Below are 27,264 nucleotides of genomic sequence, written 5' to 3'. Positions count from 1 at the left end.
CTGAGGTACGATCAAAGCAGACAGCTTTAATACTGACGTCTGCTCAGAGGCAATAAACCTGAAGCCCCTGCAGCAGTTCACACTGCATTTAAAAACTTTACAGAGTCATAAAAACCATTAACAACTCAATACTGTCAGACATCAAGAGAAAGAGATATCTCTTGAATTAACAAGTACGTCGAGTGACATGAGGAGGTCAGTGTTGAGCCAGCAGGAGTAGTGATGACGGTACCTTCAGAAGCAGTTTGCAGATCTCGTATTTGCCCTTGGCTGCAGCCTCGTGCAGCGGAGTGAACTTCCACAGGTCAGCCACGTTGACAGACGCTCCGTGTCTGACCAGCAGCTCTGCCACTTCGTAATGGCCGTACGAGCAGGCGTTATGCAGCGGCACCAAACCTCTGGCAACAGACAGGAATTCAACAAGAAGATAATAGTTTATCTCCTGGTGCTGCTAAGTCATGAGCTGACTGTTAATGAGGTTCACTCCACAACAGAGGGAGAGTTCCTGATGAATATCAGCAAGACGTCTCACCCTTTGTCTTTGGCGTGGACGTCAGCGCCGTGGTGCAGGAGATACTCAACCACGGCCACACGGTTGTAGCCGGCGGCAAAGTGTAGCGGTGTGGAGTGACGGCCCTCCAGGTCTCGACAGTTCACATTCTGAGGGGAGCAAAGTTGCTGTACAAAACAAAATGATACATCATTAAACTCAATGCAAGTTTTCATATTGCGAATACGTAACTTTATTTTTAAAATGAGCGTTTAAATACATCCTAGAAATTATTTTATTTGATCTGCTTTTATAGGCCAGAATTATGGCAAGCGTCAGTAGAGATTGTGATTAATTGCCTGACAAAAGTCTAATTGGTGCTCTGATCTAATTACTTTACGCATAATGAGGCTTTCGGATAATGAGGATCTGATCGCATTAAAGGCATCCATCCATACAGACATTTTTATCATGTTTCTAAATCACTATCTTCAGGCTTATATCACCAGTCAAAAAAATTTAAGGTTATAAATCTTTTGATCTAAAGACTTATGCATAAATTATTCAAACCAATTTTGCAGACTAACACAAATAGTATTTACATTAATAAGAATTTATAACTGTAATAACATTTATTCTAATTAATAATAATTTTGCAATATTTCTAATATATACATTACAGTTCAAAAAGATTTGTAATGTTTTTGAAAGAAGTCTCTTATGCTCACCAAGAAGGCAATTATTAGATACAAAATACAGTAAAAAAGTAATATTGTGAAATTTTATTACAATTTAAAATAGCGGTTTCTATTTTAACTGTTTTATATCTTAAAATGTAATTTAATCCTGTGACAGCAAAGATGAATTTTTTGCAGCCATTATTCCAGTCTTTAGTGTCACATGATTCTTCAAAAATCATTCAAATGGAAAAAGAACAGTATTTATTTGAAATAAAATCTTTTGTAACATTTTAAACTGTCTTTACTGTGACTTTTGAACAATTTAATGGGACATTGCTGAATAAAAGTATTCAGCAAGTATAATAAATGTTCCTTCTCTCTCTCAAAAAAAATTGTTTTTAATTTGAATTTTTAATGACCACAATGTTTTTGTAGTGTATAGTATTAAAAACAAAAAGTCCAAACTTTAGTAAAAGTCTATGTAACAGGATCCTGCAGTTTTTGTGCATGCTGGCTCAGCATTTCGAGATGCGTAATCACTGTAACACACACACACACACACACACACACACACACACACACACACACACACACACACAAAGACACACAGACACACACGAAGGTGAGGTCTTCTTACATCTACCTTGTTCAAGGTCATGAATATGGAACAAAACACATCTAAGAGCTGCAAGCTGTGTCCTTGAAAAGTTAAATTGTCTGGAATAAAGAAACTAAACTCATTTCGGGGTATTTTTGTTCCAGACAAAAGCCTATAAAAAAAATTCAATATCCATAACCGCAGATATATTTTCATCTCCACGTAACCTGGAGCTGCTTTGTAGCACTATACTAATGAAAACAGAATCAAAAGGTTATTACAAAGTATCTAAAATGTATTAAAGTTTCTTACAAAAAAACAAAAAATAAAAATAGTGGCCAAACAGCTTCATGTTATACCTGGGCTCCACTAGATCACCACAGATTTTTAAGGTTCCCTCACCTCCAAAAGCTTTTTAAACCATTGGTTGGCGGTTGAACAACTATCCTGTCCATCTCTATTTGAAACCAAATTAAGGCGCCTCTCACCTTCACAGTGTCCAGGTCTCCTGCTTTTGCTGCTTCTAAAAGTCTATAATCCACGTCTGAGTTCCTCACTGGAATGTTTTCTAACAGACACAAGCATAAATTAACGTGAATTTCCATAACTGTTAATGCATAAAGATACAGAACTTCAAAGCTTAAATTAACAATCCCAAACCCCAGATTCAGTCTGTACCATTTAGGATCTGCTGTACAGCTTCATTGCCCATCTGTGCGGCTGTGAAGCCCTGCAGGGAGACGATGGCGGGGTCAGCTCCATAACTCAAAAGTAGCCTGCATGTCTGCAAGTGTCCAGCCAGAGCTGCCCGGTGTAATGCAGTCTGACCCAGCGTGTCAACAGCATTCATCTATAAACAAACACAAAAAAAGATTGGAAAGGAACTGAGCAGACTGGAATCTCCTCCTCCTCACTGATCAGTGAAGAGCACATCTGAACGCAGCCCACAGAGCAAGACTGAGCTGTAAGCAAACTTGGCCTCTTTTGAAATGAACACAAATATGAATTAATCAGACAAGCCCCTGGGAAACTTCTACACTCCTTCAAAGGCTATCAACACTGCACAGTGAAGAAAGACAGGGACCTACTGTGCAATGTGAGTGTGTGGTTTAGTGTATGGTATGATTACAGTTCATTATTATGCTCAAACTTGTTACTTTTTAAAACTCAAAGTCTCAGCAAAATCATGCTTTAGTGGAAGTGCGGAATTAATTGTAGTTCTCCATATCAAACACACAATGCCTTTGTTCGCACTGCAACCAATGCTGATTTTTTTTTTAAATAAATGCGTTTAAATAAATGTGATAATAATGCACGAACATTAATTTTGAGAAAAACTGAAAATGAAGTCTCCAATCGATGAATTGGTGCTTATATCAGAGTTTGCAGAAAGTTAAAAATGTTCTTTGAAAATATCTTGCGCTTGCATGATTGCACATAGCCTTGCATTTTGTCCTCTCCATGGGGTTCACATTACAATTACATCCGTTAAAGTTCTGGTTTTTGTTCATATTTTCAGCCAAAATTGGCTCTTTTGACTGAAAACAGCATTTTATTGCATTTTTGGATGAAAGTGTTCCATGGTCTTAATGTTTCTGCATCTGTACTATATATACATTTATCATTACATGATTATGATTACATACAGAGTTGCAAATAATGAAAAAACTATAAACTATGTAATCCAAATATGACTGACTGAAATACAAAAATCTGATTCTAAATTTAAATGTTAAACTACATAACTATCAAACTTTTGGGTTATTAGTAAGATTTTACTTTAATGCTATTATTTCAGCAAGGATCCATTAAACTGTGAGAGTCTTATTAACTCAATGCTTCTGCACCATCTGTTTACTGGTTCACACATGGTCTGTAAACACACGCTAGCTACAATAGCCTCTTGTCTTTGAACCTCCAGCCTGACTATTTATCCAGTCCATTAATGTCACTTAAGTCTGGCCGCTGCAGTTTGGCAGTGAGCTGGGTCGCAACACCAGTTAACGATTGGATGCGTTTCCGAGGGGTCGTACTGCAACAGATGGACGCTGATGGACGCTGATGACTGAATGATGGAATTCGGGTTATGGAGGGTCAGCCTCTGTTTATTTATCATGCAGAAGAGCTGGGATGCGAGCACAAGGAAGGTCGGCTTTGAAAATCAAGCTGCTCCAGGCAGCATAAAAGAGCCACACAGCATCAATGAAGAGGACCTCTGAATAATACAACCTTGCGTGAAAGTAGGACACAGAAGTTTGATGAACGGAGAGACCCTTTAGATACACTCTTGGCTCAAACAAAGATGGCAGACTGTGGATGAGATTATTTACAGGAGTATCGGCTCCCCTGTTCTCTCCGCTGAAGAATAACTGATCAGCCTCGATGCTCTCAGCCAAGGAGGTAGCTGAATGCCTGATCAGTTAGTCGATGCTTATCTGATTTGGCTCTCTGAAAGAGCTCCATTGATTTGGGAGTCTTTTACCCCTCTCTGCTCTGGAGAGGTAATGACATGACTGATGTAGTTCGTAAGCGTCCTCCAGCTTCTCTGACACTGTCCAGCTGTGAGACCGAGGCAGCAGGCTGTTTAACTATTCACTCTCACTAGAAAACTTTGACACTACCATTAAATGTGTCAGAATTATTTTTTAAAAAGTAGTACAGAAAGAGACCACAGAGTTTTAAATACTGAGGATAGATACAAATAAATGCAGTAAAAAAAATAAAATAATCTGAAAACAAACCGGATTTAAAACCGTTAAGCTGCTTAATATTTTGGTGGAAACCATGATCTATTTTTTCATCATTCTTTTATGAATAGAAAGTTCAAAAGTACAGTATTCATTTGTAATAGAAATCTTTTGTAAGATTATGAATGTCTTTACTGGCACTTCTGTTCAATTTAACCCATCCTTGCTGAATAAAAAAAAATTATATTACTGAACCCAAACTTTTAAACAGTAGCATATATTTAGAATGCACTGAAATTCCCCAGCAGCCTTTTCAGACTGCAACAGAAAAACAAATAAGAATCAAAATTGTTTTAGGCAATGCAATTCTCAAAAGAGCTTAGAACTTATTTCATATATTTCATCTAGCAACTGTGCTGTCTTCATTATCTCCTTTAAACCAATAGTTTGGATTTAGTTTGTCTGTGAGGGATGTCAAATGTGCCATGTCTGCATAAAAAAAATAATAATAATAACTGTAGAAGGCGTCTTTTATATTCCACACACAGAAGCACCATACTATTAATCATGGGAAACAATAAATTATGCAATTTATGTTTTCATTCTTGTGTATATGTGACAAAAAAACATGAATCGCTTGCCATGTTTGCTCTGATGTATTGCATAATTGATGCGTTTTTTTATGCAGGTCCGTGGAAGAATGCACATGTGAATAAGTTCATGATTCCCAACTCTAGTGATCAGATTTCAAGTGAGAGACCAATCTGCTAAAGTATCTTTGTGAATGGAGTGATAAATGCTTGGCAGTTAATTGGGAAGATGTTAGCATATAAACACTTCCATACTGATGATGAGCTCGTCCATCTCAAAGCCAATTATCTGAACCACTGATAAGCAGGCAAATTACTCTTGACAAAAATAAATAAATAAAAATTACATAAATAAATAAATAAATAAATAAAGGAAATAGAGTGCAGTGGGCCCATTCTTCATTCTTCTCCTCTTACAGCAGGAACATTATGACTCATCTGCACACAACAGTAGATGTGACAGAAATGCTGCTCCACTGAACTGATTTTTCTCTGCTCAGGTGAGAACAGACCAAAAGAGATGCTGTGGTTCTGTAAAGGGGCCATATTCTACACTTGTACTGTTTTATTTTTTCCCCAGAAGACTACTTATGTCAGTCAGTGGCTCTTGTACCAAAACAATCATAATCTATTTTTAAATGACCAATTTCCTCCTCCTCTCTGACCTGAGCTGTTGTTATATGGCAAGAGAATATATCCAAAAATATCTTCTTTCTTCCCACAAAAAAATAAAAATAAAACAGGTTTGCAATGTCATGAGGGTGAATAAATGTTGAATATTTTTTAGTGAACTATCCCTTTAAGGCAGACTATACTGTGAGAGCTAGATGGTGATGTGAGGTGTCAGGTGTGTAAATGTGTGTGTATGTGTGTGTCGCTGCTCTGTAGGCACATGCAGGTATGTGGCGTCTGCTGACACAGGAGCAGCTGTGTACCTTCGCCCCATGTTTCTGCAGAACCTCCATGATGTCATTGTGCGCCCGTTCTGCTGCCACATGTAGAGCCGTCATGAAGCTACACAGGGAAGAAGGATAAGATAACAGAGAAGATAATAAGTGAGCCAGACAGACCTTAGCATCAATCAAAGGGGATAAACATTTGATAAACACATGACAGGCACATTCACTCACTCTTTGTTCTTCTCATTGACATTGGCTCCTTTTCTTAGCAGCAGTTCAGTGACCTGTTTTCGTTTTGGGTGAGGTGAGGCTACAGCACAGTGCTGAAACACAGGATAGAGGCCTTGTAAGTGTCACTTTTTGGTAACATTTTGGCACCATTTGGGTCACCATTCACTTTCTTTGCATGGAACAGAGCAGAGTGGACATCCTGCCTTAATATCTCCTATTGTGGTTTTAGGAAGAAAAAAAATGAAACCATACAAGTTTGGAATGACATGAAGGTAAGTAAATGATAACAGGATTTTCATTTTTGGACTATCCCTTTAACATCTGCACTTCAACCTGATATCTCAGCTGGTGAGCTTTGAAGCAAATCAGCAGGGGCTCACCAGTGCCGTCTCATGCGTCTGTGGGTGCTTGAAGTTGATGATCTCCAAAGCTAGGGTCTTCTTCACCTTGGTCATGTCTGCTTCCCGTGCCGCCTGAAGAAGAGAGTTGCCCTTAAACTCGTCTGTACCGGAGGAAAAAAGAATATTTCGAGAGGTGATGCAAGACGCTCTGACAGAAGCCAGTGGTAGACATAATTCATCAAGACAAAGCGTGAAAAAAAGTAATTGAGGCTTCACAGCTACAATGCAATCTGGCTTTATGGCAGCAAAAATATGAGTTAGGATATCTAAAATGTATAACTGAATCATTTGACCTGATCGAATTAATTTTGCACATTCAATTTGTTATGCTTCTGCTCATAAGAACAGCAAAGGCGGAACATTATTCCATCTACATAAGAGCTGTTTTACTGAATGAGCACGGCTGCAATTCGGCAAAAGGTAATTCCAGTCATATTAGCACTCTTTGATCACAGCTTGGGGATGAGGAACTGAGAACTAAATTTAGTACTTTATTAATTTATTTAGTATATTATCTTTTTTTGCAATTGCAAGAAATATTATAATTATTATATATATTTATATTATATAAATATTATCATTGTTATATATTTTTATCATATTTTTAATTTAACCAGACAATATCAAAAGTGACTTACAAAAGAGTAATGTTATTACATTTGTTTTTTCTACTTTGCATCGTAAAATGCTCGCAGCACAAGCTCAGAAACAAATTCCACATAAGAAAAATCTTTACACAGCAAATAGTGTAAAGTTTCAGTCAAAACTGCATCACTCCACCCCACACTGGGAGAAGCCAGATGGAGAATTCACAGGCAAAATATAACAACATCGCCTGCCAACCTCATCAGCAGACTGGAGCTCAGCCTCCACTGCGCTTGAATAATGCAGAACAAGAATATTGTATGTTTAAAGGCGTCTTTCTCTAAACCTTGATGTGTCTGTCTCGGTGCCAGTGAGAATGTGGTAGGAACAATCAGAGCCAAGTTGCATTTAGCTCACTTACACTTGCAAGGTGAACGAGTAGGATGAGTATTGTGGGCTTTGATGCCACTTACGCTGAGCAACGATGAAAGATCCTGGTCTTTCGTCTTTAATTTACTCTTAAGCCATAAGGAATGAGGCTTTTTTACAAAAGTTTGAAGGCAATATTTGCTATACTGTCTGTCAATATAATGACGACAAAAGAAGTTGCATCAAAGCGTATTGTGCCTAATAACAGGCTTTGCCATATGTGGGTGGCCTAGTGGTTAGAGAGTTTGACTTCTAACCCTAAGGTTGTGGGTTTGAGTCTTAAGTGTATTGTGCCTAATAACAGGCTTTGGGGCGGGTGCCGCAGCATAAATGGCTGCCCACTGCTCCGGGAGTGTGTTCACCTTATGTGTTCAGGCACTTTGGAGTAATGCAGAGCACGAATTCTGAGTACGGGTCACCATAATTGGCTGTATGTCACGTCAATTTTGATTGAAATGGCAATATTTCAATTTACAATTTTAAAATTTTCTGTTAAAAATGTTTCTTGAAAACTAACATATTTTCAGCTGTGGTAAGAAATGTTTCTTGAGCAACAAATCAACTTATTATAATTATTATCGAAGGATCGTGTGACATTTTAAGAATCTATTAAAACTGAAAACAGTTATTTTAAATGTTAATATTATTGCACAATATTATTGGTTTTTACTGGTTCTACCTGATTTTTGAGCAAACAACTTTTGCATGATATATACATATTTCAGTGTTGGCAAATATAAGAATATTCTTTCAAAAACATTTAAAATGTAACTGACCCCAAACTTTTGAATCCTAATCCTAATTAAAGATAATAAGAAGGTAAACTCACATGTGAGCCTCTCTTTGAGTTCTGGGGTTGGGGCCATGTCCACCGCGCTCTTCCCGTGGCAGTTGACCAGCGTGGGATCGGCTCCGTGACTCAGCAGCAGGGAACACACTTCCACACGATTCTTGGAGGCAGCCTCATGCAAAGGGGTGAACTGCCAGAGGTCCATGGCATTAACACACGCCCCATGCTACAGAAAAACATTCAGGGGTGAGATCACACGGAAAGCACGGCACCAACCCTGACGGCCAAGATTCATTTTCAAATACACTGAGAACATTATGCGGTTCCACTTGAGCAGTTAGAGCAGTTTTAGCATAGATTATGAATTTCTATCTATTAAGGAGTCCGCCAGGCCCCAGAAGCCGAGTTAATAGCACTGAGGGAAAAGAATATCGAACACATTTTTAGAAAATGACTGAGACATCAACTTGCACTCAGAGGCAGGGGGTAAGCAGTACCCCTAAAAATTATGTTCTTAACTCTTTCAAATTTAATACACAAGTTGTATGAACCAATTTGACTGCTTTTTTTAGAGCTTGACGGACGCTGCTCACCATCCACTTTAATTGTATGGAAAATTCTTTTCTTCTTTTAAGCTGCAAGTGAGAAGGATGAAACAAAAGCTCCTGAGGAACTCAGGAACATCAAGATAACGTCAAGTGTTCACAATGGATCTGTGCTTATAAGAGGATTCTTAATTGTCTTGCTGATCACTGCAAAACACATTTAATCGAATATAATGATCTTCAGGAGATCTGGGGAGCTACTGATATTGTGATAAGCTCTCCCGAGGCCAAGAATACTCTGCAGTGTATCAAACTCCAAACATAGTTGTAGAGACAGATTGGCCACTCCGCAGGGCTCTGTTGACACAGTGAGCATGGGAGAGCACACCGTGAGCATAGTGTTCCATAAAACAGCTTTGTAAGTAAAGGAAGCTATATATGTGTGTATATATATATATATATAAATTCAAAAAGCTAATTCAAAATAATCATAAAACCTATAATAGTATATAAATAATACTAAAATAACTCTGAATAAATAATTATTCTGTCCACAATGATACCCAAAACAAAAAAAGAAATTAAATATATAGTAAGTGGAGCAGGATTTTGAATCAACGGCAATATACTGTGGACAGGACTGTCCAGTGTGAAAAAAGTCAGAAACCAAAGTAACTGACAAAATGACTTGCAACTGATTAGGACAAGCTGCTTAACTGGAAACAGTTTTGTTTGTCTTCCACACACTACGGTATACATGCACACCCATTCAGGTTTTTGTCCTTACCTTTAGCAGTAGCTCTGTAACCTCATAGTGTCCATATGAGCAGGCGTTGTGTAGAGGAACAAGACCACTGGGGAAAAAAAAACAAAAAAAAAACAAAATCACTTATGCCCAAAATGTGATTTTCCTTCAAGTTTTATATGGACAAAGGAAGGCTAATGAACAAAAGCTTTTACCAGAGTGAAAAAAAGTGAAATAGCTCATAGAGACCATATTTATTTCAATGTAAAAAAACAAACAGGAAAGTAAGGAAAAAAGGAGACATAAGCAGACCTACCCTTTATCTTTAGCATGAACATCAGCGCCATGTTGCAGCAGAAGCTGAACTATTCGGACTCTGTTGTATCCTGCTGCCAGGTGCAACGGAGTAGACTACAAGTAAGAAAAGAGGAAATACAGTTATGACAAAACTGTGAGATATACACTATTGCTCAAAAGTTTGGGTCAGTAAGATTTTTATTTGTTACTTTTATACAGGAATGAATTACATTTTAAACATTAAAACAGAAAGCAGTTATTTTATATTGTAATAATATTTCACAATATTACTGTTTTACTATAAATATGATTGGTGACCATAGGCAAATTTTATAATTTTATTAAGAACATAAAAAAATAATCATACTGATCTCAAACTTTTGAACGTTGATATAAAACAGATTCAAAAAAGTCATGACAAAGCAGTCCTCTGTAAAACAGTGCCAAGAACCACCTTTTCTCTTTAAAAATTATTAGCGTAGCATTTTTTTTTTTTTTTGAAATTGGGCTGCCTGGGGACCAAGGGAGGTCTTGGTTTGTGAGGAAAAACTCGTACTGTTTCCTTTCTTCTAGAAAGATTAAGGCTCATGACTTAATTTTACCTTAGAGAAGTCACATATCATTGCAGCTCTGTGGCTTTTAAACCTGCCTGACAATCCAACCCTGTGCAAGTCTTACTGTTTTACTGAGAATGATCCAGAGTTTAAGAATTGACATACATAATAATTAAGGTATTCAACATCATATATCTTTGTACCGCAGCACACAGTGGGGTATAACAACAGCTCCCTCAGCACAGCATGATCGTTGCAAAACCTCATTTCACCTGTATTCTAATGACTGTTTGAGGATCGTATTTGTTACGAGAGCTAATTAAAGACAGCGGTTGATATTTGTTTCAAGCCAACAAAAATAAAACGAGAAGAGAATTTAAAATGAAATTAAAAGGAAGTCTGATGGCCCAAATATTAAACAGTTCAAATGAGCAGCTAATCAAATCCTAAACTTACAGACATCAAGTAATTCATGCATTCGATAACAAAACACCAACAAAAAGAAAATCGATAAGCCAATCGAAAACAATCAAACAAAATGAGGATCAGGTGGCACAAAGAAAATCAAATTCCCATAAAATTCTACAATGAAATGCGACAAGGCACACAGTCATAAACCATCACAGCAATGTATTGATGTGAGCAAAGTGCAATGCGCAAACTCACAGTCTCCTGCGGAAAGCACGGATCATTCACCATACAGCTATAAGTGCACAAAACAATGAAAAAATCTATCTAAATGAAATTGGAAAACTTTAAATTGTGTCCTTCAATTGCAAAATAATGATAACAATATGCAGTGACGAGCTTTCCTAGGCATGCACACCAGGGTGTTGGAGGTTGTAAAAGACAAGAAACAAACCGAGTGAAAGTGTGAGTGGTGGGGTGGAAAGCTGTAGTGGTAGAGGAGATATTTTTAAGCTCACTTATCAAGCAGGTGGTACACTACACATCCTCTTTAGGGCAGAGTTTTCACACCAGGTTTTACTCATTTAAAACCTTCACCCCAATCCACTGCGTTCACAAAGCTGCAGTGTGTGAACAAAGAACCAAAATGGGCACACTGTGACAATCAAAGAAAAAAATAATGTAAAAAAAATTTCCAACAGAGATTAAAATGAGTGCAATCAAGCTCAGAAAAAAACAAACAAACAAAAAACTTACCAGCATTTTTTGCGATGTCGACTGATAGACAATGTCGCCAGAATGAGGAGTAAAACAAAAGAGAACAAAAACAAAAACAAATAGTGACAAAATGATAGGATTATGTAATTCTGGCACACCCTGCAACCATTCCTTGTCTTTTGTCCTCTACCTTTACCTGGGACATTGGTACAAGCTCAATGTTCAAAGCGCAGCACTACATTGGCAGCACTGCATTGTGACTGGAATAACATGATTTCAACACAAAGACGATATGCGAACAGAGCAAGCAGTCCATCATTCTTTTTACTCTCCAGGGAGTTTGGGCTGACTTGACCAAAGAGTTGGTACTGATTCAGTGGCACCAAAATAAAACTCATTTCAGACAGCTGTGACGTGAGATAGCACATGTGCTGCTGGTTTACATGATTCATCCAGTGGCAGAACACTGTGGTCTGTTGACGTGTGTTTAGACTGTCTACTGAATTTGTATTGTCAGTACCAAAAAAAAAGTGTCTTTGTTCACTGGAACAAAGCAGGAGGGAAAATGCCCATTTGTTTTCATTGAAAAATGTAAATATATATAAAACTTTTTGTCTACAACTTTGTTAATATTAATGCTAGCTGGTGTTTCTATTCCTAGTAGATGACCCTTAAATATGGCTTGCTTACCATCTGTTAACCAAAGTAACACTTCTGTAAACTAAACCATTTTAAACTGCAATGAATAAGTGCCCATTTTAAATAATGATAAACATGGACACTCACTAATTTCTTTTTCTCTAACCATAAAGTCTCCTCTAAATTGGGATTACTTGCTGAATCAAACTAAACAAAAACCAGTTCATACTCTATGAAAGATTATATTATCAATCTCATTTGTCACCACAGATCTATTACAGTATCAAGGTCATCCTCAGACTAAAATGAATTAATCTGACTTTATATCAACATTTTAACTATTTCCCAAAGAGCATTACATTTAACAGTAAATACAAGATGACCCAAAACTGACCCTTGGGGAACACCTAGTTATTTTACCTTGTGAGAAATATTCATTTGAGGATTTTCTGAGTAACCTAAATCTTGCATATGTAATGTGTCAGGAGGCTGGATCACCATGGCGACACAGTCATACAGTAGCCATGGGTACATTCAATCACTTTGGCCCCCCATGCCAATCTGTCAGTACTACCCAAAGCAAACAGGACTAACAGGAAAGACACATATATAAAACAAAATATTATGGCAGCTTAACCGTAGGCTATTAAATCTGCTTCTTGCACAGATCTTCCATCAATTTCTTTATGAGCCTGACACACCAGCAGAATTGCCGTCTCACTCGAAAGCTGTTCCTATTGAATCATTTAAGATGAATGTGTTGCCTAAAGATGTACAGCTAGAAATATTACACCTTACATACTCCAGATCGCAACATCCTGACACTGTTTAAAATACGTGGAATGCTAAAATGAGTTTTGCTTTGTTTTTGGGGAATAGAATTCGCAAATAATGAAACTCAGAGTACCTTCAGTGCATTTGGCTCTGTCACATAACATCTTTCTGGTGCTGGCAGAAACAGCAGACAGGTGAACTAGAGTGAAGATCTGTGCCGATTCAGATGGCTTCTAATAGAAAGCGACAGTAAAGCTATGTGGCAGGGTTGACCTTTTGCCAACAGACCCTGAAGCGTGAGAGTGAGATGGGCAGTGTAGGTCATTCAAATGGGTTATTCTGCGCATTCAAGCATGGGCTGCCAATAAGACAAATCACTGCACACTAAAGCTGGTTCTTGTCTGCAACAACACTGAGCCACTCGATTTTTTTTTTTTGCAATTTTTTAAAGATGAAAAAATATATTAAAATACTTTCTTTTATTCCATTTTCATATATAGAGACAAGTCTATGCAATAGACCATTGCATACTTCATGACGGTTTGTGATGAAGAGAGGAACAGTGTGAACTTTTGAGTAAATACTCTCTTAACCAATATAAGAAAATGACCAAAGAAGGTACAATCCTATTTATCATTAATTAATAAATTAAGGTTTTGAATGACTAATAATGCAAGACTCCACATATAGCCTAATAAATGTACAAACTTTGAAATTTCTACTGTCAAATAAAAAAGGTTTACACAAAAATATATTTATACAATATAAAACCATTTTCAACACTATTAACACTAAGAAATGTTTCTTTGGCACCAAATCATCACAGAATGATTTCTGAAGGATCATGTGAAAGCTGAAAAATCAGCTTTGCCATCACAGTAATAGATTACATTTTAAAATATATTGAAATATAAAACAGTTATTTTAAATTGTGATACTGTTTTACTGTATTTTTACTGAAATAAATGCAGTCTTGGTAAGAGACTTTAATCTCAGTCGACATCACACATCCTGAAATATAACTTAGGAGTATTAATTTTACACAATTTTTAGTGCCTAGACAACAACTAAAACTCCTTGTTTTTCCTCAGAGTAGAAATATCCCTTTGTCCATGTCTTTCCCTTGTCTTGCCATGGAGGAATGGTGACCTGTAACCATGCCAACATTGAGTGCTTCTCCACAGCTGTTGCCATGACTGCGGTACATGCTATAACTAGCGTGAAATCTGTGCGGATGGAGCCTTTGAAAACAATGTGTTGCTTGGCTAAGTAACCCTTTAGTGCACCTCTGTTGCAGGTTTACACATGAGAGTGTACAGAAGAGGGTCTCTTTCGTCCCCGTGCAATACTAAAGCAAACACCTGGTCCAGAGAGGCGGCATACTAGCTGCAAACAAACAGCAGGAAGGGGCTACCAAGCACACTAGTGCCAGTTACACACTGAAAGGATCAATAAGACACTACCCCCTCCAACAGGCCTGCAATACGGGAAAAATACAGCTCGCCAACTCCTACAGGGGCTTCTAGTGGGCTCTTTAATAAAGGAGCTCAAATCCCAAAGGGAGGGGGTTGTAGTTGGCTGTTTTATTAATGACATTACATGCAGAGCGCAGAAGGCATTAATGCTAGCATGTCTGATGGGATGCTATTTCAAATCATGTGCCGTCAAGGGCTCAAGTTTTCCCAGGAGTCTATTGCTGGAAAGCAGAGACAAATAGTCATGTGCGATAATTAACTGCAATAAAGTCTGTGTGAACCAGAGAACAAGAGAGCGAAAAATAATAATAAAGGCAGATGGGAAACACTACAAGCGTTTCACATACGCATCTGCTCTCTTTCTTCCATCCACCTACGTTTCTATGGGGGCGCATCATTGTGCAATGAGGGCCAGGAACAGACGCTTGGATAGACATAATATTTGTTAATCTTCAGAAATATGGAAATGAAACAAAAAAAAGTTGCGACTGAATTAACATTCTCACGGGCAACTACTGCACAGATTGCACGCTGCTTGTTTTATCTCAGCCTGCACAGAGAGGCTGCCTCAACTTGATACCTTATCAAAGATGGCAAGGCACATTCATTTTACAGTCTAACGGGGGGAAAACAAAATAGCACTTCAGCTGACAGCAAGCTTCACCTGAAGTAAAAAAAAAAAAAAAAAAAATAGTGAAGACAACACTATTGAGACATCTATGCATACACTACATAACAGCTTTTGAATAATGTATAGTTATGATCATGTACACTACCTTTGTCAAGTTTTTTCAGCAAGGGCACAATAAATTGATCAAAAATGACGGTAAAGACATTTATAATGTTGCAAAAAAAAATTCAATTTCAAATAAATGCCATCCTTTTGAACCTTTTATTCATCCAAAAAAATTCCTGAAAGAGTATTACGATTTCACAAAATATTATCCAGAATGACAATATTATTAAAAATCAAAATAATTGTTTCTTGAGCATCAAATGAGCATGTCAAAATAATTTCTAAAGGATCATGTAATACCAAAGTCTGAAATATTAGCTGTTGAAAATTCAGCTTTACCATCACAGGTATAAATTATATTTTAAAATATGTAAAAATAGAAAACAGTTAGCTTAAATAATCAGCAAAACCAGATCGGCAAACATTGTTTTGCCCCAACTTTGCTGTACAGGTAAACACCTTCACTGGCATAAACAAGATTGCATTATTTCATAAAATTGCATTCTAAAATGGTGTACAAAAATGAAAATGTTCAAACTTTCATTTAATGCACTGTATTATTGGGTTTTAATTATGAGCTGGTCATTGAAATTAATAATTCCACTTATTGCTCACCGTGCTTTGAATCTCTGTGCTTTTGCAAAAAATCCAACCAGCCACAGAGCTAGAGAGCTGTCTTAAGGACCTCTGGATGCAGAGTGCAGAGACTTGGTGCAAAGCGAATCTGTTCGTGCTAATTCCTTTGCAAGACTCTTCCAGTATTCTCCTCCAGTTCACATAAGCTTTAAGCTAAAGCATGCAATATGTTAAGGCAAATGTTATCACATCATATAAACAGCTCTGTTTCACAATCCCACCCAGAGTAATGATAAGGCATTCAATGGAACAATGACTTCCATTGTGCTGACATGGATGAGAATGTCTTCATCATACCTTCCTAAAGCTACTTATTGTGCTGTTTAGCAAAAAAAGACACCAAAAGATAAAAGACATCTAGTTATAAAATATAGCTTGTTAATTCCAACAAAAAAGAGAATTATGTCATCATTTACCAACATCATTCCAAACCTTTATTACTTTCTTTCTTCTGTGGAACATAAAAGAAAATATTTTGAAGAACTTAAGTTAGTGGTGTCCAAAATAACACTATTTTCCAAAGACTTTCCACTAAAAAAAAAATCATTGCAAAGCAAAAAAACAGTCATGTTTGAAACAACAAGTGGGTAAGTAAATGTTTTTGTGTGTGTGTGTGTGTGTGTGTGTGTGTGAACTATCCATTTATTCCCAGTTACCAATTCCTCTAAAATAAAATGGTGTGGAATTTTATGGGTCACTTGGGGAAATAAAATCAGATAAATACAAAATAACATCACATCTAAGGAAATAAACAAGCTTACTGCACAAGTTTAGTGTTATGGTTAAAAGTTCAGACGGGTTAAGTGGAACTGTATATTTAACATACAACAGAGCCCAGCTCGAAACTAATTTGAGAAAAAGCAGCAGCGAGAAAGAGTTAAAATGTGGAAAGAAAATGAAAAAGTCAATTGTTCACCATGGAACAACTGTGACATGACTGATGGGATCTGCGGTAGGCGTACGGTAAGTGATTGTTTTTCCCTGAGCCCCTGTAGAAGGCATCTTGATAATGTGCTCCAGTGTGCTGTGTTAATAACGTCCTGCACTTCAGAGAGCTCCATCATTTTCAGACCTGGACCGTGGAAAATCTCACACTCTGGAGTACACTTCCTATTCTCTCTCACACGCATGGCTTTCAATCAGTGTTCAGAGACATTCTCTAAAGCTAGCATGGCACTGATAAATTCTTTTCCACTTCAAGAAAAAGAGTGAGGGCAAGTCATTCATCTCTGTTTTGATTTTACGCTGATTTCTCAGAGGTCAGAGGAGACCACAAGCAAGTTAAAGAACCCAAGCAGGTGATGAAGATAATCAAGACCATTTTTCCAACTGACATTACATATATACCAGAGGTGTAGTGTGGAACTAAGCACAACTGGCCATAAAGCTCAGCTAGAGAGTCTGGATTTTGAGCCACTTCAGTTTGTGGTTTGTATGAACACAAAGCAAGGCATGAACAGCTAACTAGTGATTTAAGCAAATGTATAAAGTGTGAGAACATGAACTCAACTAAATATCCTGAGGCATGAACAGGTGTGTGTTTGTTTGTGTGTGTTTTTTTGTGTGTTTTGGAATGTGTTGAATTTGTTTTGATGAATACAGTACTTAAAAAAAAATGTTGTTTCCAATGGGTGAAGTATCCCTTTAAATCAACTCAAATTTGGTCAGTATGGTATGTTATATAGATATTATATATAACAACAGTCAGCAATTCACTTCTTGATTGCATTCACACTAAACAGAAGCTTAAGGGTTTCACACTGAATTCCAGATGCCCCTCTTTTCAGAACTACAAAGCTGAATTCTAGGGAGAATTACAAAATACTTCACAGAATATCACATCTGCTTTCATTCTTACTAAAATCCAGCTTTGAATTCTTGAAATTAAGGGGTTTGGAAAATCAATGTGAGCTACTTCTGTTCATGGCTAATGTGAACGCAAATCACAGCTACAAATACACAGCTTTAAGTTCACATTGATTACAAAAACATTACTGATAAACAACGTGTGAAAGCAGACTGGTCTTGAGCATATGTATCAAGTGTGAAAGCTACATTTAACACGGACTATGAACTAATAGTATGTGGAAAAATCAGCAAAAGTGCTACATCCTAGAATCCAACCTTAATCAATCTGAACAAATTAGAGTAAAAATTCACTTCTAAATGTGCCACAGGGTTGTGATTTTTCTATTTTATTCGAGCAGTCATTCCACTAACTGTGTGTGAATGTTCTCACATTTTGATGAAGAGCCTGTCCACTCATAGTGCCCTTGCCATGAAAAAGCGACACCGCAATGAAGGCATTTTCAGCAAAGATGGAGCTCAGCTTTTAGTGCGGCCTTAAATGTATCATGATGAGCAGTGTCTCTGTCTTCACTGACAACCTCTTCTCCAGACAGGAGATTAATGACTTTTTCTATCGTTCAGACAGCGACAACTATGGCAAAGCACTCCTTCCTTTCACACATCGGCACTCCCTCTCTGTCTCCCTAACTACTGTTGCCCTAAGTGACTTAACCCTCTACACAGCCCAGTAAATGAGCCATTTAAAGGAGCCACAATGCACCAGCCATCTCTGCACCCTCAAGTCACCCTGGACGGTCGATAGCATCGCAAACTTCTGGAGGTGATAAGGAGATTATATGTGTCCCTGAAGGGGGAATGAGGTGTGCTTCCATGCCTGACCCACCACCAGCCCCCTCTGGAGAAAGTCCACACTGTCCCTGTTACTGGTGTGACTTCTAACGGATGCAAATGAAGCCTTCGGTTGTGGAGAGCAACTGCTCCATGGGAATCGGACCTCTTCATCAGTGCCCCTGGTCAAAGATGTCTGATCTTGATGGGGAGTTGTTCTGAGAGGTTCAGGAATAACGATGAGAGTCTCAGAGTGTGATGGACAAATCAGCAGGGCTCACACTGTCTCCAGGTTTCAATAGGCCAAGTGTTTAATCGCACATCTAGTTATCCATCAGCAACTGACTTCTGCACCTGCTGTCCGCAATCTCAGGGAGTTTTTCTTCAGCATGCAAGACTGATTCTTTTGAATTCCAATTCAGTTAATGAATCTGAATTTAAACTGCTGCAGCAAATATGACGTAGTACTGCAATTTGCTCTGAATGCAAGAAACTTTACAAATGACTATTTTTTAACTAGAATCACAGTTTTTCTGGACAATCTTTTAATCTTTCAAAGCTTTGAAAAAAAGATAAGTAGAAAGTATAAGTAGAAAGAAAAACAACAGAACAATAGATTGATAGATAAATGCTAAAACAATAGAACGACAGAACAATATAGATAAATGATAGATAGATAGCACAAAACTGGTCTTTATGTGTCCATAGTAAGAACAGTGGCTACTGTTTCCATACTCAAGACTTTGATTCGCAGGACAGCCACTTTTCATCCTTCGAATCACCACGGCTCTGCAGGGCATTGAATCCTCACAGGTTGTAGCAAATTGCAATATGAGAGCGCCAACCACGTGCCTGGTTCCTCACATGCAAGAAAGAGAGAGGCAGGCAGAGGCCCAACCTGAATACAAAGCAGTTCAGGAGGGTACATTTAACATGCTAACGCTTCGCTGAGCAGGAGCTCCTCCAGGGTCACAGCTGCCATGGAATGCTGAGACAACACAGCCAACCAGAAAATATGACAGACGAGAATAAAATGCTGTTACATGATGTACAGTTCTCAGGGAGCATAAATAGCAAAAGAAAATACCAATATGAAAAATCATTTAAAAATGGGTAACAATCTAGATTTTACAAAAAGGCAGATACTAGGGATATTATTTGTTGTAGTAAACAAAACTTTGCCAGAGATCTGCCATATGCCAAACAGAAAAATATATTTCACCCAAAAATAAAGTGTCAGTTTTCTCACCATTACAGTATATAAATGTCTTACCTTTTTTTCATTATGTGAAAAAAACAGCATGGAGATGCCACAAAATGTCTCCATCCATATATACATAAAAAACATTATTGCATTACATTAGGATAGCAGATGATGACAATTTTAATTTTTGAGTGAACAGTCCCTTTAAATTCTAAAGTCGTTCACTTTCTTTAATAAAATTAACAAGAAAGCAAGCCACTGACACACCAACACCACCAATAAAAAATAATTACATTAATTGATATGAATTATTTTATTTAAGCTAATTTAAAATAATTTACAATAATAAATGAGCAACACCTCATAAGAGATACTTGAGAGTGGACTGACTACTGCTGTCTTGAGAGACCTATTTAATCTGCAGTAAACTGAAGCACAGAACTGTCAAGACCTTTACCTCCTACGCAACAAGAAGCCATTGTGCAAAATCTGAAAATAGAATACTCTGAAGAAATCTGCACACAGTAAGCAGAGCAGAGTAGTAAAAATACCCAGAAAAAATAGAGTACAACTTTAAAAGTAAGCCTTATTTCATTTGGTAATATGAGGAGAGTTGTTAAAGTGGATAGAAAATATAAAGTTTAAAAATTTGATTTTTAGTATTATTTCCTCTGGATAGCTGACTAGACTAAATCTGACTGACATGAGGACAGGCTTTAACATTTGCAAAAATCATTGATTTTGCTGTGATCTTGATTCAGTGTAGCATTGCGAGCACACAGCACTGCATATATTTAGCAGCGCAAAAGAAATCACAGCGCATGAGGAGATGGCCCTTGAAATAAGAAAACAGGAAGCCCTAATTTCCCAGCATGACACCAGAGACGAGCTTTCAACATATCACTGTTGGTACAACTTTGAAGCTACTAAAATTGGTCAGCATCAAAACACTAACAACAGTAATACATGGGAAAGATGAATGTGAGGTAATTTGCAGGGTGCTGAGAGAGATGTCGGTCTGCGTGGCAAAGGCTGAGATGAGATTGAACCAGTGTAGAGGCTTGCATGCTCCCTCATCATCACCTCTCATTAGGATGGATGTTGGAAATGGCAGAAGCCTCTAGGTTCATGCTGTTATACTTAATAGATGTGGAAGAATAACCAAACACAGCACATTACGATTCTGTTTCAGACTTGCCTGCTAAAAAGAAAGTCCTACTTTATACTACAGATGTCAAAATCTGGTATTGATATGCGTTTTATAATTTTATAAATTCTCAAAAATGTTAATGGATAGGACAAAAAAATGATTTAAATTGTGTAGAATTGTAAAATAAAACTGATTAGAATTGTTAAAATGTAAATAGGCAAGACAAAAAATTGATTAGAATTAAGTGAATATAAAAATAGATTCAAATGAAGCAAGAGATGTGATGATTAAAAGTGAATTGTGAATTGTAAAAATAACGCATCAGAGCTGTATTCACTTGAAGCAATGTTTAATATTTGAAAGCTGTTTTAATTTACTATGTTATTAGTATTTAAATTTAATCATTAAAAGTAGTGTTTTTTTCAGAATTGCAGTTTAAGCAATTATGTAAAAGCAATGCAGTTTCATAACTGCTACTGAACATTGCTGTAGCCTTGAAATTATTACCTTGAGAAAATCACTTGTATTCGTATCGACTACTAAAATACAGCTGTCGTGACAACCTTATTCTATACAATGGTTTCATGTGCTTGGTTTCTGCAAGGGAGCACAGGAAGGGAAAAACACAACAACTAAAATCAATATAATTTTATGAATGTTGTGTCCTGTATAATCTAGAATCCCCAGAGAGGTGAAGTGTGGGGAAAACAGCAAGCAATAAATTGAGGGCCCAAGGCCATCTGTTACAGCATTCAGGGCTCAGAGCGTGATGGCCACTGAGGCAAACATATAATTACAAAATGAAAAGTGGTTCACTTGTAATGGAGAGCGGGTGAAAGTGCGTCACGCCATTGCCATCCATACAGAAGTTTCTCATATCTGGCTGTAGAGTGGAGTGGAAGATATCATTCTGAATGGAGATATCTTGGCTAATTAAGGCTCAGTGAGCATTATCATGCTCCAGTCTGAATATCAAAACACTATGCATGACCAAGACAACTGTGGTGAAGCACCTTGTAGTGTAAGTTTGGACAATATGCTGCAGCGGACCTGGTGGACCTCCCTCACCCGCATATGGTGTTTTTGCTTACAGACAACACAAGGGTCATGTTTCTATTCTCAGTAAAACTAATCCAACCTGCTTGATTGACTGTGCAGCATGAAGCGACTGTAAAAAGCTCTATAAAATGAAAACGCAGCATTGAGGACGGTGTTATCAACACAAACATCCCACACTTTCAGAAACGAGAGGTGAACAAATTCTTGTGTTCATTGTAAACATTTAAGTTGGGTAACAGGAAGAAAAGGCAACAAATATCAGTGAACGATGCCTAATATTATGTTAGTGAGATACCATGGTTAAAATAAAAATAAAAAAAATAAAGTCTAACGCCACCTCCATATATATATATATATATATATATATATATGTGTGTGTGTGTGCGTTATATATATATATATATATACAGATAATATAGATAGATTGATACAGACACACACACATTTTATTAGAGCTGAAACAACTAATCGATTTAATCGATTAAAATCGATTATTAAAATAGTTGTCAACTAATTTAGTAATCGATTCGTTGCTAAATAATTTTTATTTGCTGTAAGCGGCTCATTTCGTGCATATTTTAAATCTGCGGTGACCAAAGTGTGGCAGTAATGAGCCACCGGAGGTTTTACTCAGCCAGTACAGCAGGAGAAGCAGCGAATAGCCAATAGCTGGCCTCGTTTTATGTCACGTGCTTCCCGCACAGCGTGTCTCTCTCTGCAAGATTCAGCGTGATGGGTGAGGCAGGCGGCAGTGGAGTAAGCTCGAGTAAGAAAAAGTAAAAAGCGGAAGATAAAACTAATCGGACGAAGTCATCCAAAGTGTGGGAGCAAAAAGAGAGCAAGCCTAACTGTTAAGCCCTGCACATTTGGACATGTTGACCTTTTTGCACTGCAATGCAAAGTTTTTCTCAAATAATGAGTGAATAGTGTTCTGCCTCATTTCCCACAGGTAGTCGAATTCCTGTCAGTTCAGGCATAAGCTGTTTTGTTAACATTTTATCGCTTTATTACATTTTTTAATTTTTGCACTGTTTTAAGGAACCACTACATATTAAAATCCGATGAAAATCACAGTGTGCAGACTTTTATTTGTGTTTGCAAATGTTTAGTCGTAAAAGCTGATAACATTGCTTTTTAACAATTAACATTTAAAGCTTTATCGTTTACAGTTCATAATTCAGTCTTGCAGCCTAATTATGACTGATTGAGAGAGGTTAATGTTTAAATGTATTTGAAATGCATTTTTTTTTCTAAGCATTCACTGCTCTTTTTCACACAGCAGGTTTTTTGTGTGTCCAATTTTTTTTCTGGACAACCAGATGGATTTTACTTTAAATTTTACTTTAAAATGTGAGTTCCATTCAGGTTTGATGCCATGGGACTTTATCGAAGGATTGTTTACAAGTTACAGAGCTATAAAGCTGTTTCCCAGGTATAAGCTGTGTGTTTACAGGAAAAAAAAATAATAAAAATGCAATTTACTGCAATTTTAATTCTGTTTTATTCTTATTCTTCGTGATAATATGTTCTGAAAGATTCCCTTATAAGCTTGGTCGGGATGTTAAACTACTTTAGGAGCCCTAAGGACTGCCATGGAAAACACATATTTGAAACCTCCTTGTGAAATTTGCTAGAGTAGTATGGGTCAGTGTTTTTGATAGCAGAAGAGTTCGACAAAGGATAACTAACATTAAAAAAACACACTCTAGGGATTTGATGAGGATAAGACAATGCAAAATGGTTAAAATCTCTAAAAAGTCTATGTTGAATGATAAAGACCCTTTGTTAATAATTTACTTGGGGGAAAAAATGGGCAAAACTAAAATATAAGTACATAAACCGATTCATCGATTAATCGTAAAAATAATCGACCGATTAATCGATTATCAAAATAATCGTTAGTTGCAGCCCTACTAATTTACTTGGGGGAAAAAATTACTTGGTACATATAAATAAAATGCTAAAACAAATTCCATCAGAAAAACATGCATTTACTATTGATTTTTGAGAGATAGAGAGAGAAAGAGAGAGAGAGAGAGAAGAGGGGAGATGTTATTTTTACTATATCAACATATGGCTTAATGCATGTAAAGGTATAATAAATGAAAAATAAATGTGGAGAATTTTTTTTGGAATTGGGCATTCTAAAATATGAAGTTATAGTGCGCAGCTTAAATTTAACCTAACTGGCAACCTTAACCACAACATCTGAAGTACTTACTGATCTAAAACATAATACAAACCAAACTGTGAGAAATCTGAACCGATACTATTACAGAACATCGAGTGTAACGACAACACACTGTTTGGCACGGAGAAGTGTGGACAGAAGACCAAGGAAATGCTTCTCTGTCTGAGCGCAGAATACATAATTCAACCATATGGGGGTTTGGCAGGGGTCCAGCTGAAATCTGCTCAGAATTATAGGACAGGGGTGTTTTGTGGAGGAAGGCTCTGTCTTTAAACAGCTCTGGCGGTCGATGTAAGTCAAATCACTTTTCATGGTTGAGACTAGAGTATCAGGTGGATGAAACTGGCTATGAAATTAAAGGGACAGAGCTCTAAATAACACATTTCCGAGGTCTTTCTCTTCATTGTATAGCAGGGAGGAATAAAACCAAGTAAACAGACAATAGACAAACATCTCTCGGTGGATCTACAGAAGAAGGTATCCTCTGATTACATCAAACAAACAAAGGCTTCGGGTTTTGCAACCTGACATGCTCTATTCTTCCTCTGGTGTCTCTCTATATCTAATGAAGCAGTGAGTGCACCAAGAGTTGCATTCAGAGGCAAAGAAAGCAACAAAAGGCAGGAGAGTGGCATCTCCACGATTCAGGCAGAAGTTGACATTAGCTTAGACTGATCTTTATACACCCATAAAGCCTGGGAGAGCAAAAACTAAAGCAGATGAACCCAGAAAGAGCATTTTTTCATTAAGTCCAAAAGAGCTAAAGATTATCCCAGGCATAATGCACATGCCAGCTCTTTGTGTTTGAATAAGCATCATGGTGCTGATTGCAAAATTCTTACGCATCATGAACCAAAATCTATTAAACCCATTCTCTGAGTGGGTTGAATCCATTGAGATACATTCGAGAGGGTACAGATCAGATACATCTAAATACTGTAATCCCTTTACTAATGACGGCATCTCACACAGAAACACTCTCTGAAATTACTAAGGTGACGAGCATCAGACTTTGTTAGAGGCGCTAACACAGACAGGCCAGATATAGGCCCTTGGGTCGATAAAAGCCAATCTCAGGTACATCCTCTGTGAGCCTTTACTCCACTCACCTGTTTTAAGATGAATAGAGACCTTGTTAAACAAGTTCAGTGATGAAGATCGTTCTAGGCTGTTTAAAAAAAACAAGGATACTTAGCGCAATGTGAAATGGCCGACATTCTGATCAAAAGGACAATATTTATGCTGTGTTATAAATGTTGCAAAATAAACGGCAGTAAGCAGTGCTGAGACATTTTTATGCATGCAGCACTGCACTGCATTAAAATGTTCAAGAGTCGAACAGCACTTCTGGTCCTCTTTCTGGACATCAATTGCATTCTGTTGAAGGAAATTGGAAACAAGTCAAATCTCAAATCAGATTTGTTTATGCACACTTATAAAAAAACAAACAAATGTGTAAATGCAACACATTCTATCTAATACAACCATGTATTTAACTGCAGTTAGACATTTTAGGATTCTGTTTGTGTTATATTATTTTTTAAGCATTACACTGATGCAAAATACATTAAAAAGAGCCAAATCCTATGTTAAGTTGCATTCAAATCTGCAGACATTTATACGCTACAAAGTATTAAAAATATCTATGAAATTAGAGGATTGGTACCTGACATACAAGATTAAATCCATCCTCCAAATTCTTTAAAATTAATTAATAAAATGTCTTGGCTTGTAATCACAAGTGACAGTGATTTGCTAATCCTTATCAGCACTGAGAAAAAACAACCGGCAAATCATCACAGCATCCTTCAGAGTGCTTATATATGCTGCATTGGCAATCTAAAATGATTACTGACACGTTCAAAGTGAAAAGCAAATAGCTGAATTAAGAGAATAATTATGTAATAAAACACCAAGCTTTGTTAAACACTTTTCAGTAATGACACAGACAGTGCATTGGAGCTGAGAGTGCTTGTCTGCAGACAGACTCTTCTCAAAATGTTTACCAAAGCAAGGGAAAAAACATTCTGGTTAGCACGCTTGGGAAATCAGTCAATATTCGATAAATATGCATGAGGACTACATGCAGAAACGGCTGAGAGTAATTCCTCTAAATCAAGTCCTTGATCTCACTGAGAGATTAGGACTCTTCTGCAACCATTTCACTGCTCCTATCTTGTCCTCGGTGACAAATATCGATGGAGAAGTCGTTGTACACAATCTAACGTGCTGCTGACAAAATTCATACAAGTCTTGTTTAAAATAGATATATCCGATCTGAAAACACACTTACTAAATCTAAGTCCATATGCACCATCAAAAAAAAAAAAAACCTTAAAGCTCATGTTAAACACAAAGAGTGAAGAGTAGGCTAGTACTCTTGCTGCAAGTAGACTGCAGTAGAAACCTGAGGGTTTGCTTTAATCTTGGAACCCAATGCAAGCAACATTTCTCTGAACCTAATAAGTGTTCTTATAATCTGAAATGTTGAGCCCTGAATTTCATGTGCAACAACAACAGCAAAAACTAGTCTGATTTAGGGGTCGACCGATTATCGGCGTGGCCGATTATCGGCGCCGATATTAAGCATTTTTATTGTTATCGCATCGGCCATTTTCAAAACTGATTTGCCGATAAAACCATTTTATTTTTAAATGCGCGATCTGGCACTGATCCAGCCACCTCAGTCAGAGCGCACCGCTCTGGGGCCTAGACTAAGCCCCGCCCACATCGTCCGTCTGATTTGTTGGGAGTCACGAGCCTGGCCAATCAATACGGCTGGCGCGGCTGGAAAATGTTCCGCTCTCACACCCAAAAGCACAGGAGCTGCTTCAGTGATCATCATCACACATCAATACAAATCTCTCGAAGGTAAGAATGCAGTAAACGTTCCTGAAGTTGCAATAAATCACTACACTGAAGTTGCAAAACACCTAAATATAATCGATTTATGATGACAAGCCCCGTTCAGTTATTATACTGTGAATTCCCGGTCAATGTCCGTCATTGCAGTGATATGCTTAACGGATCATCACATCAGTGCTGAGATAGTGAAACTAAAACCTACTTCTCTCACCATTCGGCCAACTTAACGTTATATTGTGAATAGATTATCAA

At 37.4% G+C, this 27,264-nt stretch overlaps 1 protein-coding gene across 6 annotated transcripts in view; it reads right to left on the bottom strand.

The window, feature by feature from the left end:
- The window catches only part of LOC109067302 (poly [ADP-ribose] polymerase tankyrase-1-like), an 83,180-nt gene that overhangs the window by 15,532 nt on the left and 40,384 nt on the right, over positions 1 to 27,264 (bottom strand). For 3 of the 6 annotated variants that reach the window (XM_042778928.1, XM_042778926.1, XM_042778930.1), the window contains 11 exons: positions 11,686 to 11,706; positions 9,987 to 10,081; positions 9,713 to 9,779; positions 8,420 to 8,606; positions 6,556 to 6,677; positions 6,176 to 6,267; positions 5,981 to 6,059; positions 2,447 to 2,618; positions 2,257 to 2,336; positions 533 to 678; positions 233 to 398 (listed from right to left, as the gene is read on the bottom strand). In XM_042778928.1, the coding sequence (XP_042634862.1) occupies positions 233 to 398; positions 533 to 678; positions 2,257 to 2,336; positions 2,447 to 2,618; positions 5,981 to 6,059; positions 6,176 to 6,267; positions 6,556 to 6,677; positions 8,420 to 8,606; positions 9,713 to 9,779; positions 9,987 to 10,081; positions 11,686 to 11,706 (1,227 nt within the window). The remainder of the gene's footprint in view (positions 1 to 232; positions 399 to 532; positions 679 to 2,256; positions 2,337 to 2,446; positions 2,619 to 5,980; positions 6,060 to 6,175; positions 6,268 to 6,555; positions 6,678 to 8,419; positions 8,607 to 9,712; positions 9,780 to 9,986; positions 10,082 to 11,685; positions 11,707 to 27,264) is intronic. The other 3 variants (XM_042778927.1, XM_042778929.1, XM_042778931.1) reach the window with 1 other exon arrangement.

Source organism: Cyprinus carpio, chromosome A21 (assembly GCF_018340385.1).
Source record: "Cyprinus carpio isolate SPL01 chromosome A21, ASM1834038v1, whole genome shotgun sequence".
Classification (NCBI taxonomy): Eukaryota; Metazoa; Chordata; class Actinopteri; order Cypriniformes; family Cyprinidae; genus Cyprinus; species Cyprinus carpio.
The sequence above is the reverse complement of the archived record's forward strand: the minus strand, read 5'-3'. Positions and strand labels throughout refer to the sequence as shown.